This window comes from Engystomops pustulosus, chromosome 3 (assembly GCF_040894005.1).
Source record: "Engystomops pustulosus chromosome 3, aEngPut4.maternal, whole genome shotgun sequence".
Classification (NCBI taxonomy): domain Eukaryota; kingdom Metazoa; phylum Chordata; class Amphibia; order Anura; family Leptodactylidae; genus Engystomops; species Engystomops pustulosus.
Genome location: NC_092413.1, coordinates 95,348,946 through 95,366,544, shown reverse-complemented (window position 1 = coordinate 95,366,544; position 17,599 = coordinate 95,348,946). Strand labels below are relative to the sequence as shown.

General features: G+C 38.6%; 1 protein-coding gene across 1 annotated transcript in view; it reads left to right on the top strand.

Annotated features, from left to right (window-relative positions):
- LOC140122860 (trace amine-associated receptor 3-like) overlaps positions 1-16,993 on the top strand; it is a 63,381-nt gene extending 46,388 nt beyond the window's left edge. Inside the window, exon 2 of the mRNA XM_072144105.1 lies at positions 15,952-16,993. Coding sequence (XP_072000206.1) covers positions 15,983-16,993 — 1,011 coding nt within the window. The 5' untranslated portion in view covers positions 15,952-15,982. The remainder of the gene's footprint in view (positions 1-15,951) is intronic.
- Positions 16,994-17,599: the final 606 nt, after the last annotated feature.

Sequence of the window (17,599 nt, the reverse complement as noted above, 5' to 3'; positions counted from 1 at the left end):
AGAGCTCAGCAGCAACCTGAAAAGTGGTTTGGAAGGGTCCAGAAAACATTTCCTCAGAGTATGCCGCCTCAAATGGCAAATTTTCCTGGGAGGGGGCAGACTGGGGGGAAGGAGGTTGAGGAGCTGGAGGAGTGCTCACTTGGGTAACATGGGTTGACTGCGTGGAAGACTGACTGGTGGACAAATGGCTAGAAGCATTGTCCGCAATCCACGACATCACCTGTTCGAACTGTTCTGGCCTGAACAGTGCTCTACTACGAGTCCCAGTAACTTGAGACATGAAGCTAGGGAGTGTAGCTCTGCAGTGTTTCCCTGCTCCCTCATCAGCAGGTGGAGTCTCACCCCGCCCAGGACCACGGCCTCTGACTCCTGCAGTAATTATTGGACGCCCACGCACTCGTCCTCTACCCCTAACGCTCGGGTTTAACATTTTCTATTATTATTATATAGACAAAACTGAAAAATAAACTGTAATTTTGTTTTGTTTTTTTTTGTTTTGTTTTTTGTTTTTTTGGTGTTTTTTTGTGTTTTTTTTTATAGAACAAAACGTGAAGAAGAAATCAGACAGCAACCACAGAAGATGATTGCTATGGCTAGTTTCTAACCTACACTGACAGCACACAAAAGGATTTTGTGCTGTGACTGAGTGTGTCACTTTAATTTTTGAAAAACGCTAATGTAGCCCTAACAAGGGCATTTGGGTTCTTGAAAATCACTCCTGCCTAACAGTAAGGTTCTTGGAGAATCACTCCTGCCTAACAGTAAGGTTCTTAGAGAATCACTGCTGCCTAACAGTAATCTACTAGCACCCTAACGCTATCCCTGACCAGCAGCAGCTCTCTCCCTAATGGCATCCAGACAGAATGATCCGAGCAGCATGGTCAGGGGCTAGTCTATTCCAGGGTCACCTGATCAGGCCAGCCAACCACTGCTATAGACAGTGTACCACGTGATTCTTGGTGTACTGCAGAATCTCCTGGCTTGTGATTGGCTCTGTTTCTGGCCGCCAAAAATCTAAACGCAGCGAGATGACATTTTCTCGAGTGGGCGAAATACTCATCCGAGTATGCTAATGCTCGAACAAGCATCAAGCTCGGACGAGTATGTTCGCTCATCTCTAGTAGTGACTATTGGACCCATAAAAGTTCAGGTTTGTCTGGATCTGAACACCCTCCTTAACACCCACGACCAATCAAGTGTTTAAATGAAGCTGGCTGCATTTAAATCAAAGCAGCTACAGTGCAGGCACGCTGTGAGCTGAAATATTTGGAAGGATCGTCGCTTCCTATAAAATCATTGCAGAGCACCCCAAAATGGTGGCATGCAGCATCCCCCCCAAGTAAATGCCTGCATAGATTTAAATGCCACCGTCCCTAAATTTAAACTACCGCCCACCTGGCACGCCAACCTTTCCTCCAACTAATTCACATAGAAACTAAGCTCTTGTGAGCAGGGCCATCACTCCTATTGTTCCATATGACTGTTTGTTCTTTGTAATGTAATATAGTTGTATATGTCCCCTATGATTTGTAAAGCGCTACGGAATTTGATGGCGCTATATAAATAAAGATTATTATTATTATTATTATTATTATTATTATTATTATTATTAATGCTGTATCAGGTGCGGGGACAGGAGATGAGCAGGTGTGCCTGGCGTGTGGAAGCCTGTTGAGCAGAGCGTGCCAGTCTCTGTCAACAAACAGGGACACGGCAGTGACGGGCGACAGTACAGGACAATGGAAACACTGGAGGAGGTGAGTTTAGATTTGTTTAGTTTAGAGTTTAGTTTTAGAAAGAGAGATGAGACAGGTCAGATATGCATGAGATGATTGCACAGTGGCTGCATTACACTTTTAGCTCTGCTACATCTCACAGACATGCCTGCCTCCCCCTACCCCCGGCTCACTCACTCTCTCCTCACGATATCCTGCCAGGAAGTAATCAGTAAGATTCTGTGAGCTCCATGCAGGGGGCGTGGCTACAGCCACTTAGCAGAAACAGACAGAAATCTCATCTGCACGATCTCATCCAAGATGGCTGCCAATGACCCTCAGTCAGAAGTTACTGGGTCATGTCTAGGGGAAATTCTGTACACCAGGAGTGATGGAGAAAGGTTGGACTTATATTGCATTTTTGTTAACCCCTTCCCGACGGCGGGTCCAGGTGCATGGAGAGGGCTCGCGGGCCGAGCCCTCTCCATAGCCGGTAAGTCTTTGCTGCATATTGCAGCAAAGGCTTACCGGTAACACCCGCGATCGGTGCTAGCACCGATCGCGGGTGCTTTCACTACGATCGCCGCCGGCAATGCAATGCAATGCAATGCCGCGGATCATCGCTCCCCGATGACGTCACGGGGAGCGGTGATCCGTTGCCATGACAACTTCGGGCCTCACAGAAGGCCCGAAGCTGTCTCGTTTTAACCCATTCATTACAATGTGCTATCAGCACATTGTAATGAATGAGGAGTAAAATCCCCATATACTGCCATATTGCAGTATGGCAGTATATGGTAGGATCGATCAGACAACCTAGGGTTAAAGTACCCTAGGGAGTCTGAAAAATAGTAAAAGTAAAAGTAAAAAATAATAAAAAAAAAAAATATATATAATAAAAAAACCTAAAAATTCAAATCACCCCCCTTTCCCTAGAACTGATATTAATATTAATAAACAGTAAAAATCATAAACACATTAGGTATCGCCGCGTCCCAAAATGCCTGATCTATAAAAATATAATAACGGTTTTTTGCTGCGTTTAACCCCGTAATGGAAAATAGCGTCCAAAGTAAAAAATGAAATTTTTTTGCCATTTTGGAAAATATAAAAAAATTAATAAAAAGTGATCAAAAGGTCGCACAGTCCTAAAAATGATAGCAATGAAAACGCCATCTAAAGTTGCAAAAAATGACACCACCCACAGCTCTGTACACCAAAGTATGAAAAAGTTATTGCCGCCAGAAGATGGCAAAAACAAAAAAAAATATTTTGTACAGGAGGTTTTAATTTTTTTAAATGTATGAAAACATTATAAAACCTATACAAATTTGGTATCCACATAATCGTAGCAACCCAAAGAATAAAGTAGACCTGTCATTTGGGGCACACAGTGAAAGCTGTAAAATCCAAGCCCACAAGAAAACGTTGCAAATGTGTTTTTTCACCATTTTCACTGCATTTGGAATTTTTTTCCTGCTTCCCAGTACGCACCATGCAATATTAAATACCGTCACTATGAAGTGCAATTTGTTACGCAGAAAATAAGCCATAACACAGCTCTTTATGTGGAAAAATAAAAAAGTTATAGATTTTTGAAGGTGGGGAGTGAAAAATGGAAGTGAAAAAACTAAAAAAGGCCAAGTCGTTAAGGGGTTAATAACAGTGAATTATAGAATGTGTTATTTTGTTATCCTGAATATATATAAGAAACTTGTCTTCATGGAAATACCCCTTTACAGTCAAGACATTGTACATATTGAGCAATGGTTTTTCAATCTTTTCGTCTTAAAACTTGACCTACCCAGTGATCTAATTCCACATACTTATTTTCCTAATAGTTTGTAATATTGGTTAATACAACTGTGTTGCAGTCTCATGATATAACGCCAGGTGACTCTGTTTTTACTTCTTCAGAACTGTACAACCTTCCCAGATACTGTCACGTTTGATCTTCCCACGGGCAAATTCTTAACTATTCTTTGCTCTTTTCTAATGTAGCATCCACTACATCATGGTCTAGAGACATGTCTTAATTGATAATGTGGTTACTGAAAAGTACTTGCTGGAACATAAATACTTATTAAATATAAGTAGCAGTAAAGGCATAATTTCAGCAAGCAAATATGGAAGGTAAGGAAAGGGCGTCGCTAGGTCAAAAGATCAAGAGCAAGGGATCATTTGGCCTGGACCCAAATGACCATGGGCAGCATTACCCTGCGGACCCAAAGAGCTGAGTACTGAAGTAAAAGTGTTTTTGTGATGCACACTATCCCCTATAGGAGCTGCCAAACAGTCACAGATGGATCCCACATCTAGCAATTAGTAATAATAAAACAGTCTGACCGGAGCTCCTTGTGTGGCCGCTTATATATCCTTTGATAAATCGATGATTTCACTCCTTTCCCAACTATGTTCCAAATTCTTCAGTTCACTTCCACACAAACGGTATTTGGATGGGAATAGATCGCTATTCAGACAGTTTTAAGCTGCCTTCTCTTGCATCCTGTAGCCAAATAGTGTACAGCTACTATAGAAGAGATTAAGCAGCAGATAGGGTAGTATGTTCAAATATATGGAGTTTATTTTATTAAAACATACTCACAAAATAGAATAAAATCATGCGCATATAAAATCCACCATGTGGACGCCAGACTCGCTAGTTCGCCCGACCCAGGGTTTCGCTACCACGGCTTCTTCCGGGGCGTCAACGATAAATCATCGATTTATCAAAGGAAATATAAGAGGACACACAAGGAGCTCCGGTCAGACTGTTTTATGAGTACTGAAGTGTAGTATGGAGCTGTCAGTTCTGTGCACCATTAAAGGGCTCATGCCCTACAATGCTGTCAGCTCAGCAGGGCCTCAACCACAGTGGCAGTATCGTACAGTGCTGTGCTGCAACTTCTGTGGATGGTGGTGAGGAGTGATGGCAGCTGGCCCTGCCCCCACAATGGAGCCTGAGTGAGCGGGGAACAGCTGAAAAGAAGGAACTACAGACGACAGACACCAAGCCTCACTGAATTAGATATAAGTCTAATAACATTTGCGATATACAATATCCCCTGAGGAAGCTGTGACGGAACAGCGATACGCATGGGGTCTCTACCTCCATTAACTACATGGACTTTGGTGATATGCATTTAAATTCTATTTATTGCCGATACATCCTATCTTACTAGGGATTATTTGCTGTTGTTATTTGTATGATATTGTTTACATTCCTTAGCACCTATCCAGTCCATGTTTACATATCACACTATTAGGTGACGATTGATAGGAGGTCACTGCGCTTTATTTCAGCGAGTGAAGATACTTTACACACATGGGGTGTGTGTTTTTAAATATGTTTTAATGTATATCAATAAAATTGTGTTTTACATTGGAAGACATTATCATAGTGGTGTCTTGACACCAGCCTAGTTGCAATTGATAACCACGCCTCGTCCTGCACGTCCTGCTTTAGGAGGGAAGATAGGGGAGATTTTTCTTCTATTATACAATGGGGGAGGGAGATAAATAGTTTAAAGGCGTGGGATCACAAAAATGGGGGCGTCCTTACCCCCTTCCAGCTTGCTTGCCCATTTTCTATTTCAGTCTGTGTCAGTAGGAGTGCTGAAAATTGCAATCTATACAATAATGTATTTTTAGTTCTACCATAGACTTTCCATTCCGCTTGGCTCTGAGAATGGGGGAGTGGACCCTCTCTTTTTTAAGATCCTTTGGATCATGGTCCTGTGGAAATATCATGAATACTATACATGAGAATACCCCAATAAGTGTTGAGGGCCTTATTAAGTGTGAGATCATCAATGAGGGGTCAAAAAGGTAGGGGTCATAATGAGATATACAGTGTGTGCACCATATTGAGTTTGGAGGCAATTAAGGGGTGTATTATAAAGTATCAAAGCCATATACTGTGTGGAGGCCATGGGGGGGGGCTATTATAAAATATGGGGATCACAATAAGGGGTGTATTTTAAAGTGAGGGATCACAAAAAGGGCATTTTACAGTACAGTCTAGAATAGGGGACATTTTAGAGCATTTTAGATTATTTGTGTCGTGCTCTATATATGTTCCTATTCCAGTATTTGTGGGGACAGTGATAGGGGTAGCAGCAGCATCATACTGTTAGGAGACCAAGATAAGAGGGATAGGAGTTTTGGAAAAATGTGTGCTAAACTCTACGGGGAGGACGTGTGGCTGGAAGTGGAGACATGGTTATGCGGGGCCCAATGAGAAGATGCAGAACAACTACAGTCAAAAGTGGATTATAATATAGGCAGTTTAGGCAGTAGGCCAGGGTGCAGACCATCTGGGGGACCCATTGCTAGCTAAACCACCAACCAAATTTTATATTGAGAAAGACCTTCACCCATGAAATCCTCATAGATCTCTTCATGCTTTGAATACACATGTACACAGGAGCCATTTAAGGATTTGTCAGGGTACTCCAAAGGCGTTAGAGAATATTTATCTCTTAGGCCTCATGTACACAACCGTATGGTTTTTTCTGTTCTGTATATACAGCTGTATTCTGTCCGTATATATGGGATGTATTGCAACAGTATAGCAACATATTGCACCATATCCGTACTGTATAGGTATAAATTACAGTGGGCTGGCAAATGATGGATGGCTGACTATTGGCTGGCAGAATGCACCTCCCACTGGTTCTGGATATTGCATGTATATACGGCAGCATATGGTTCACAGCATATGCAGCACGTATTTAGCCCGTATTTTATACATTCCTATTGACTTCTATGGGCCTTAGGGAACGGAAATAGGGTGGAAAATAGGACATGCTCTATATATTTATATGGCTCGCTTGCGGTACGGTGGACAATGGAATGCATGGGGCTGTATTCCGCCTGTATATACAGCCATTTTTATACGGTCCTCTACATGGGGCCTTAGAAAGACCGCCCAGCAGAACCAGAAGCACCAGAGATCCAGAGCTGCTAGCTGATTCTAGGCCATTGAATTACCTTCTGAAAGAACACTTTTTTTTAACAAAACCTGCATATTTTTGTATTCTGCTGACTATTAGTGAACCCCTTAAATTCAGATGGAAAGTGTGTAGAATAATTTTGTCATCCTAACACCAGTACCAGCTCCGGACGGTACATGAGGCAGCAAGCTTTAAACAACTCCATTTTATTTCAATTGCTGCATACATTGGCTAGCACCAAAACATCAGACACTGCTGGAAACGGATGGTGAGGATTTTTATTTTAATTCTCCAAGTATCAAAAACAAAACAAATCTTTTAAAGGGAGTCTAGCACCTCTCAACTCATTCTCATACCCTGTATTCTAATACCCTGTATTATCCTTCCTGACAAATCTTTGCCTTCATCTATCTTTATGGAGAAAAGTCAGTTTTTATTATTATGTAAATGACCTAATCACCTGCACTAGCTCTTGGACCATTTTTGTTGCATCTGTCTTCTTCTTTCTATGCTACTAAGCAGCAACTAGTAGCACCCCATTACACAACGACTGACACACTTGCAGAAAGAAGGTATTTATGCCTTGGATTGCTGGGACAGTGGGGCACACCTCTGATTTATGTTACTTATTTTCATTTTGTTTTTTTGCAACTTGTGAATTGAGTTAGTGAATTATATTAATAAAAACAACATGAATATCCAATTTACATTTTCCCATCAGAAGGACCAAATAAACTTTCTAGTTATTTCCCTGATAGGATTAAATAAATTTATAATCTCTCCTTACATTAAACCCATGGCTACCAATTTTACATTTGACCATTTTACAAGCAAATTCTTGGCACCTGAAACATGTGATAAAGAATATTTCTGTGGGTGAACTTGTAAGAGAAATTGTACACACAACTCCACATATGAGTAACATGTTTAAGTAACATATTCCCTTAAATAATTTAATAATACCTTAATACGTTAATATAATCATCATATATTTATTCTTCGCTAAAATTAAGTTATTATATCTTTAAAAACCTTCCCAGTGTCAATGGTAGTAGATGCTGTAATAAACACATTTAATTGCTTATGTTCCCTTGTTAGCACTTGTTTAATGACAGGAGCAGTTGCATTAGGCAGTCAAAGTGGACGCAGACTAATTATCACCTTCACAATCTAAACTGTGATGTCCAAGTCTTATCTCTGAAGAAGTAATGAGACCCAAAGGTGTCAATTTATCATCAAACACTTGAGCTTGTGAAATAAACTGTGAAAGTTTACTCTGAGGATTACTACTGAGTGGTATAAGGTGATTCTACGTGTTTTTGTCATATTAAAGTGAGGTGTTAATAGATCCATGGGTGTAAGGAGCCTTCTATGTTAAAATGGTCATTTATGTCATTAATATTCTCCTGGTGGAAAGCTTTACACCTGCAACAGGTTAACATGAAATCAGAAAAAAGACGTTAGAGTGTATTATCTTTGGTTTTATGACTTTATTCTTTTAAGAATTACTTATATTTTAGTAAATATAAAGATGTATTAACTTTCAGCAGTGCATTCAATCTGTGAAAGCCTCTTTATAAGTATTTAAAAAATACATGTGGGAAGCTTAGCTGAAATTCAATGGAGATTGGTTGGCATTTGGGTGGAGGGGGCAGTAGACACCCAAAATTCCAGTAGAGGTTTATACTTGGTACCTCCAGCACTGACAATGAACCCTTTTCTTCACAGGCAGGCACAGTCCAAGGTGGCATCCACCCTTTCTCCAGCTCCTGTTAACCATGAGATAAAGTAGGCATAAAGGATTAGGCTGGGATAATGCACAATCACCTTTCTGAGGTTAGAAAGCTGTTATATGAATACTACTGTTCCATCAACTTTTTTTCCCCACCCCTTTAGCAGGTACTAGGACCTGGGACTCATTCCTTGAAAAGGGATTTTTTTCTAAGTGCTGTATCCCTAGACTTTTAGATGAGACGTTGACCTCCCTGAACCAGATCATAAAATAATTAGTCATAGTAGATACATGTGAGCAAGTCACTTTCCATGTTCTGAAGGTTTGACCTATCTATTTTATAAAACATATGGAACCCAAAAAGATACCTGGCATACAGGGTTCCGGACAAAGCCAGAACACCCCAGTGAACAGAATAATAAGATACAAGAGGAAAAAAATGTGCAAACCTGGTGTGATATAATCATGCAAATAATAAAATCAATTTGCAGTTCTCCACTCTCACCTGGATTACGGTGATAAAGGGCTTTTCATAGGGTGGAAGTAAAGCTGCCGATCCTCGATATCCACGCTCAACTAGGGACCAGGATCCCGGATACCATTCCGCCACTTTCCTCTTCAGGTCTCTACATGCATAAAACATATAGAGGAAAATGTTTCCCTTATATGCTGAAACTGTTTAATGAACCAATACAACAGACAATTTTTTTTCGTACAGTATATCACAGTTCCAAACCCAATTACGAAACCCTGGGAGTACTATAGTTATCACCCAATTAGCCTGCTGAATGCAGATTTAAAGGAAATCAAAATCAAAATCAAGCATGACAAATCAGAAGCACCTACTCATAAAGCCAGGCACCATAACTGTGGTAATCTTCTTATATTTGTTAGCCATGGATGTCTTCCTTCCTGAGGGAGCAGGGGAAGGGTGATACAGTGTAACAGCCAGTAAAGCACAAGGGCATAGGGTAGCCCTTTGGGCTCATTACAATAATTTTAATAGTTAATTTTAGAAGGAAAGAGGCCATGCATAAGAAATGGTGGCCAGGGCTGTTGGTTCACACAACTTATAGAGTTTCATGCAGGTGGGGAAGGTATAATACACAGAGGGTCATAACTTTACTGATGCGATTAACAAGAAGGCAAATTAGGCTATTTACCTATACTTTATACCTATATACTTTATACCTATACTCACCTAGACTTGTCCATTTGGAGTCAAATGTTGCATTTCTTTGGTTTTAAGGTCTATGTCTTACTGGCAATAAATACTCCTAACATACATCATGCTTTTATATATACTGTATACAGCAGGGCCCATTGTCCTCTGATGCCCCTGTTGTGTATTATGAGCAATGAGCCTCTGGCAGCACACATCCATGCTTGTTGTATCTAGAGTGTTGACACAGTGGACACATAGTGGAAAAGGTTTGGATGACACTTTTTCCCCAAGGCACTTAAATATGGTGAATTCTGTTATAGGTTACTTTGTGGGGTGGGTTACATGCAATTCAGAAAGAGATTTAGTCCAAACCCACTTAGAGTTCCTTTTGCAGGTAAGACAAGTTAAAGCATTTATGACATGGTATCACACACCTGAACTCCTTATATGTCAAATGTCTATTTGGGGTGTTCTTCTTTGAATGGGTCAGCTTGGATTGTGCCTCTCCACTATTCCTCCAGTCTCTGTGTCTTTGATTTTCAAATGAAATGCAAAATTGACTTGGATCACTGAGCAACAGTCCAGTTCTTTTTCTCCTTGGCCCAGGTAATATGCTTCTGGCATTGTGTATTGGTCAGGAGTGGCTTGAAGTGAAATGTGACACTTGTAGTCCATGTCCTGGATCCGTCTGTGTGTGGTGGCACTGACTCCAGCATTGTTGACTCACTGTGCTTCATTGGCCAGCAAACTCGCATGACCTTAGAGAGAATCTATTGGATATTGTCAAGAAGAAGACGCCAGACCCAACAATGCAGACAAGCTGAAGACTGCTTTTAAAGCAACCTGGGCTTCCATAACGCTTCTGCAGTGCCATCAGCTGATCGCCTCCAACAGGACACAGTTATTGTCACTCCTTATAAAAAGAAAAGTGTGGCTAATACAATTTTACTAGCATCCTCCTGCCATCCAGAACATCTTAAGAATAACATCCCGTACGGTGAACTGATTAGGACAAGACGCAACTGCTCTGATGATGAGCAATTTTCAATTGCCCCTGGACAGGGGCTGTAGCTTGGGGGTTATTTAAAGGGCTGAGAAGAGAATCAAACATGTGAATAGATTGGACCTTTTGAGGAATAAAAAGAAGAATATTAATACAAAGGAGACCTTACTTACATTCAGTATCTCTTTCAGTAAACAGTCTAATCAGGTCAAACAAATAATTAAACAACATTTACCCATTTTAATACAAGATCCAGATATTTATGACCTAAGAAAGTCCCTACATTGGCCACAAAATTGTCACCGAGTCTTTTCCTTACCCTCCAAAAAATGTAGTTTACAATGGTTACAAAATAACACCAACATACAAATGGGGTACTTTGTGTCTAAATTTTGTATCTTGTTACACTTCTGGTAACCATCTCTTGTAAAACTCATTATTTTCATGGATATGGAGTGTATGGAGTGTATTTTCATGGATATAATCTTTTGACCATCACATGAGACATGATTACAAATTGCATTTTCCTTTAGAGATTTATCAGTATCCCAAGTAACAGTTCTCATGGGAGATTTCCTGATATAATAAAAGAGAGGTTTTCTCCACACCAAAATGACCATATGCGGGTCCTTCCAAAGTTTTTGAAGAACAAGGTACGGTAATTATCAAGATAATAATGCTTATGTCTTGCTATGACGGCAATACTTTACATGATGAGTAGAGTAGGTAAGAAATTAATAATATGCTATCAATCATGTTTATTTGTTAAGTATTCAATTGTGTGGTATGTGACCATATGATAAAATACCAAGTCACAACTATATATCTATGTATACCAAACATATTATTTAAAGGATTCCTTTTTGTTTATTAAAAAATCTTTTCAAATAAAGCCATTTACTCAAAAAGCAAAACATGCATGTATATAGATGTAGTTTGCGCATTGTATCTATAATCTTTGTCTGAAAGATTCATAATTTTTCGATTACATTCAGTGCTTTATAACAGATTAAAAATATTTTTCCACCATTACTTTTATTTTACTTTATTACTTTTACCATTATTTTATTTCGTTGTTCTTTAACTCTATTAACTAGTTTAGTGCTGTTATAGGCACAACACAATTGTGTTACATTGTATTATTCCTGTGTTCTATAGCTCTACTATGAGTTCAAATGGCCACATAAGTACATAAATACCTGGGTGCTCCACCAGATACAAAAGGTTAGTCCTGAATAATTTTATCAACTATGCATTTCACTGCCAGACTGTGATATTTTGCTGTTGTCAACCCAAAGTAAGAACACAATTTCAAACAGCTGATTTATGAAGGATTTATTATGTATAATTTAAACTTTTAGACATTTTTTTTCTTATTCAGAGTTTTCTGTATTTCCATGACCATAAAGATTGTAGATTTAAGTTTCAGTTAGCCATTAAAAGGTATCAAAATCTCAAGAAGGTGACTTTATTTGGCCTATCAAAAGGAACAGGAATTTCTTCAACTGGTTAACATGCTACAAAACTTTTTTTCTTGCTACAAAAAATTGTAGATTCACACTGAAGGCATCAAAACTTTGAATTAACACACAATAACGTGCGAAACAACTGAAAATGTCTTATATTCCTGGTTCTTCAAAGTAGCCACCTTTTGCTTTTATCACTGCTTTGCACACTCTTGATAAGCTTCAAGAGGTAGTCACCTGAAATGGTCTTCCAAGAGTCTTGCAGGAGTTCCCAGAGATGCTTAGCACTTGGCCTTTTTGCTTTCACTCAGCAATCCAGCTCACCCCAAATCATCGCGTTTGGGTTCAGGTCTGGTGACTGTGGAGGCCAGGTCATCTGGCGTAGAAACCCATCACTCTCCTTCTTGGTCAAATAGCCCTTACAAATCCTGGAGGTGTGTTTGGGGTCATTAAATGATGGCCCAACTAAAAGCAAACAGGATGGAATAGGATGCCGCTGCAATATGCTGTGGAAACTATGCTGGTTCAGTTTACCTTCAATTTTGAATAAACCCTCACACCATCACACCTCCTCCATGCTTCAAGGTGAGACAAGGCATGTAAAGTCCATTTGTTCACCTTTTCTGCCTTGCATAAAGACACTGTGTTTGGAATCAAAGATCTCAAATTTGGACTCATCAGACCATAGTACAGATTTCCTCTGCTCTTATGTCCATTCTTTGTGTCCTTTAGCCCAAACAAGTTTCTTCTGTTTGATGCCTGTCCTTAGCAGTGGTTTCCTAGCATTTATTTTACCATGAAGGCTTCTGCACATAGTCTTCTCTTAACAGTTGTTGTAGAGATGTGTCTGCTTCTAGAACTCTGTGTGGCATTGAACTGGTTTCTAATCTCAGCTGCTTTTATTTTTGCAATTTCTGAGGCTGGTGACTCAGATGAACTTATCCTCCACAGTAGAGGTAACTCTTGGCCTTGCTTTCCTGGGTTGGTCATCCTGTGAGCCAGTTTCGTTGTAGAGGTTGATGGTTTTTGCAACTGCACTTTCAAACTTTTCCCAACTTTTCAGACTGGCTGACCTTCATTTCTTAAAGTAAAGATGGCCACTCATTTTTCTTTACTTAGCTACTTTTTTCTAGCCATAAAACAAATTCTAACAGTCTATTCAGTAGGACTATTAGCTGTGTATCCACCTGACTTCTGCACAACACAACTGATGGCCCCAACATATTTATAAGGCAAGAAATCCCACTTTTTAAACCTGACAGGGCGCACCTGTGATGTGAAAACCTTTTCTGGTGACTAACTCTTAAAGCTCATCAAGAGAATGTAAAGAGTTTGCAAAGCAGCAATCAAAGCAAAAGGTGGCTACTTTGAACAACTGAAAATATGAGACATATTTTCAGTTATTTCACACTTTTTTGTTACATATATACAGTAATTCCACATGTGTCAATTCATAGAAAACTCTTTGAATGAGAAGGTGTGTCCAGACTTGTGGTCTGTAGTGTGTGCAGGGCCAGGGGCAGATTAAGACTGTCATGGTTTCTGGGTTATATGAATATTATATCCCCCTACAAGCCTGGAATTCACTACCTTCATATGATACCAGAATCAAGCTGGGGAATGGAGGATGTGTCCTTTCCGACTGCTTTCAATCTGCAGTTTAAGGACCTTTGGAGGACCTTCAAAGGTCATGAAATGCCTCTTGAGTGTATGTGTGTTGAGAGCAGAAGCAGGTGTACAAGAATATCTTGGGGGAAGGCCCTTCCAAGTTTAACATTTGGTGGGTGGTTTGACTGGTCATGGTCCCCCAAGAAAGTTTGGGCCCCGGGCTACTGCCCAAAATGCCTATATTATAGTCCACTAATGGTGAGAGCTAGAGATGAGCAAATCTATTTCTTGGTTCACAGATTCAAAAGGAATCTGCCATTTATCAGGAAAATGATAGCACCATCAGTTGGGACCAAACAGATTATTCTCATAATAAAACTGAATACCAATACAAGTAATAGGAGGCACAGGCACAATGTACCCCCAACAGATCAAATAGGTTGTTCCCCAAAAAAAAGACAAAGAAGAGGAAATAAAACCGAAATGTAGAAAGCATACAATAACACTTTATTAGAACAATTAAAACCAATCCATTTAAAAAGACAACATACACCGGAAATCTCCACCAATGGTCAAATAAGTAAATATGCATAATAAGTATATCACAGTTACCTGTATAGAGGTATGGAAGGTATAGTCCTCATGACAAGTCATGGAATGTGCTTAAAAACAAGTATTGAATCTTACTCAGAGGAATAGGGACACGTACACAGGTATATACAAACCAAGAGTGGAACTACCCGACACATGTTTCGCCTCCTTTTATCTTTCATGATGAAATTGCCAGACAATGAAAATGTGAAGAATAATATCTAAACCTTCTTTCACACCATCACCATAGCAGATAATACTAGAAAATAACAGGAAGTGTTTTAAATGACAGCAAATACTGTAAATCATACAGCCATGGTTATAATATTTTGAAACTTATTTTTTAAAAGAAGAAATGCGTCAAGCTCCTTAGAAGCATATAACAGTATCATTTACAATACATCAATCCAATAATGCAGTACTGTACATCTACGAATCAGGTTCTCCATGTAGACCTTTTATCAACCAAAACTATAATACATGTAAAAGTAATCTATTTCCACTGTAAATGTGACAAGCCATTCCTTGTAGAGTGAAATGACTCTTCTTGAATTCTGATATGGTTTCCTAACTGTTCAAAACATTTCTGATGGATGACAAATATCTGTTGATATTTTGTGAATAATTCAATCCAGCAGTGAAAAGTTGTAAAATAAAACTGCCACTACTTTGATAGATCGTCCCCATAGGCAATACAAAATTTAACAAGACAGTTTTCTCATATTTGGTTCAGTGATCATCTACTGCAGCAATTGCATCTGTTTATTTTGATAAAATGAGGCCACCTCCATACTTTGCGAGGTGCAGGCAGTATTAAGTAGGGCTAAAAAGCTCAGTCTTCATATCATCTTACTATACAACTCTTTCTCACATTATAAATGGGTCACTGCCATGCTTTTTAGAAAATTAAGGACATGCTTTTAAATAATGGCTTCCTTTATGCTGGCCTACCATTTGCAGACAATTGCTGTTTGCATAGTAAATTGGCCACATTTGCTCTATTAAGAGCTACTGGACTGTTTAGTATAGTAGCTTTTTGGAAGTCATCGCTGGTTTCTCTTTTACTATCCAAAATGCTTTATACCATCATCATGACCCAATTTTGTTTCATTTCAAGACTAGAAATTTTCCGAAATAAAAAAATATGAAATACAAAAAAATTTGTATTATTGAATGTTTTTGCAATAAAAAGAAACTATTAACCAGTGGTAATTCCTTTTTTATTAGAATACTGTAAAATAAATGTTTTATGATTGCATTTGTCATTAGTCTATGTCTAGTAGGCATTATGGGTTAATGATTTACCTTATATACTTAGACCCTTCTAACTCTTTATATCAATCTATGGGAGTCATATATCTTAAAATTTTTCTTCTTTTTTCTTATATTTGCAACTTTTGTTGCAAAATTTGTAAATTTCCGCCTAAAATTGCTCTAAAATCCAGATACAAACATATGAGAAAGTTGCAATTTTGGTGCATATCGTGGTTAAAAATTTCAAATGAATTCTAGTCCTGATCAGGCATAGGAAACGGGGTTGCAGAAAAGTTTGCGACTTTTGTATGACTTTTTGAAAAAAAGTAGCAAAGCCCCACAGACTCATCTGCCGGATATATCAGCTTCTAAACTAAATCAAACAAGCCTAAAGATAAATGACCCACTATGAGTTTTCTATGTATCCTGTAACCAATCTATATTTTTTTTATCTTTTTCTAGATCGTCTTAATTTTTACAGAAGATCCATAACATGGATACATCCATGATTCATCCTGAGTGTTTACAATACGAAAATGTCTCCTTTCTCTGTCCCAATGACAGGCCCACTGTTGTACGTTTTGGGATGTACGTTTTTCTTTCAGTCTCAATTACTATTACCATCTTTGGTAATTTGGGTATCATTATTTCTATCAGTCATTTTAAGGAGCTCCATTCCCCAACCAATTTCCTCATTCTTTCAATGGCTGCCACAGATTTCTCCCTTGGCCTTATTATAATGCCCTACAGTATGGTAAGATCTGTGGAGAGGTGCTGGCTCTTTGGTAAGATATTTTGTAAAGTCCATTATAGTTTTGATTTAATGCTGAGTGTCATTTCTATTTTCCATCTCTGCTGCATTGCCATTGATAGGTTTTATGCTGTCTGTGATCCACTCCGTTACCCTATTAAGATAACCATCTCTGTCATAAAACAAATGATATTCATCTGCTGGTCTCTGCCAGCTATTTTTGCTTTTGGAGTTGTTATTACAAACTCTCATGTTTCTGGAATTACTGGATATGAAATGTTAGTGGAATGTTTTAATTTATGTCCAATAACATTTAACAAATTGTGGTCATTGGTTATGTTTTTCACTTGTTTCTTTGCTCCTGGTTCAGTTATGGTCGGAATTTATGTCAAAATATTTATAGTATCTCAAAGGCATGCAAAAATTATGAAGCACATGGCAGCAAACAGGACAGAAATCTCCACTCATATTTCCAGGCAGAAAGATCGAAAGGCTGCAAAGACTTTGGGCATTGTGATGGGGGTCTTTATTGTGTGCTGGTTACCTGTATTCATTGTTATTTTGGTAGACCCCTTTCTCAACTTTTCTACTCCTGAAGTGTTGTTTGATGCTCTAAACTGGTTTGGATATATTAATTCAACATGCAATCCATTAATATATGGATTCTTCTATCCATGGTTTCGAAAAGCATTACAGTATATTATTTTTGGTAAAATATTTGAAACTGATTCTTGTTTAGCAAAATTATCCTAAGAAAATAAAAGTGACCTCTATTAATTTTCTTAACATTATATTATACTATTGTGGCAAAATAATGTTTACTTTGCAGATGTTCATTTTAAAAGCTTTTAAGAATTAGAATTTTGTTTAAATTGAATTTTAATAAAATAAATATATAATAATGTAATCCTTTTTTTTCGAGATATTACAGTGCTATTGAATTGAAACCAAATTACTCATCAAGTTCTCTGTTGGACTTATACTAGTTTTTGCTGTAAAAGACCACATACAGGCAGTCCCCAGGTTACGTACAAGATAGGGTCCGGAGGTTTGTTCTTAAGTTGAATTTGTATGTAAGTCAAAACTGTATATTTGATCATTGTAGATCCAGACAAAAAAAATTTTGGCCCCAGTGACAATTGGAGTTTAAACATTTTTTGCTGTAATGGAACCAAGGATTATCAATAAAGCTTCATTACAGACAGCTTACAGCTGATTATTGCAATCTGGGACTATAGTAAAGCATTCAGAAAGCTTCAACAGAGGTCAGAGGGGTCTGTCTGTAACTATGGGTTGTCTGTAAGTCGGGTGTCCTTAAGTAGGGGACCGCCTGTACTGGGTAATTTTCGCAAAGCAGAT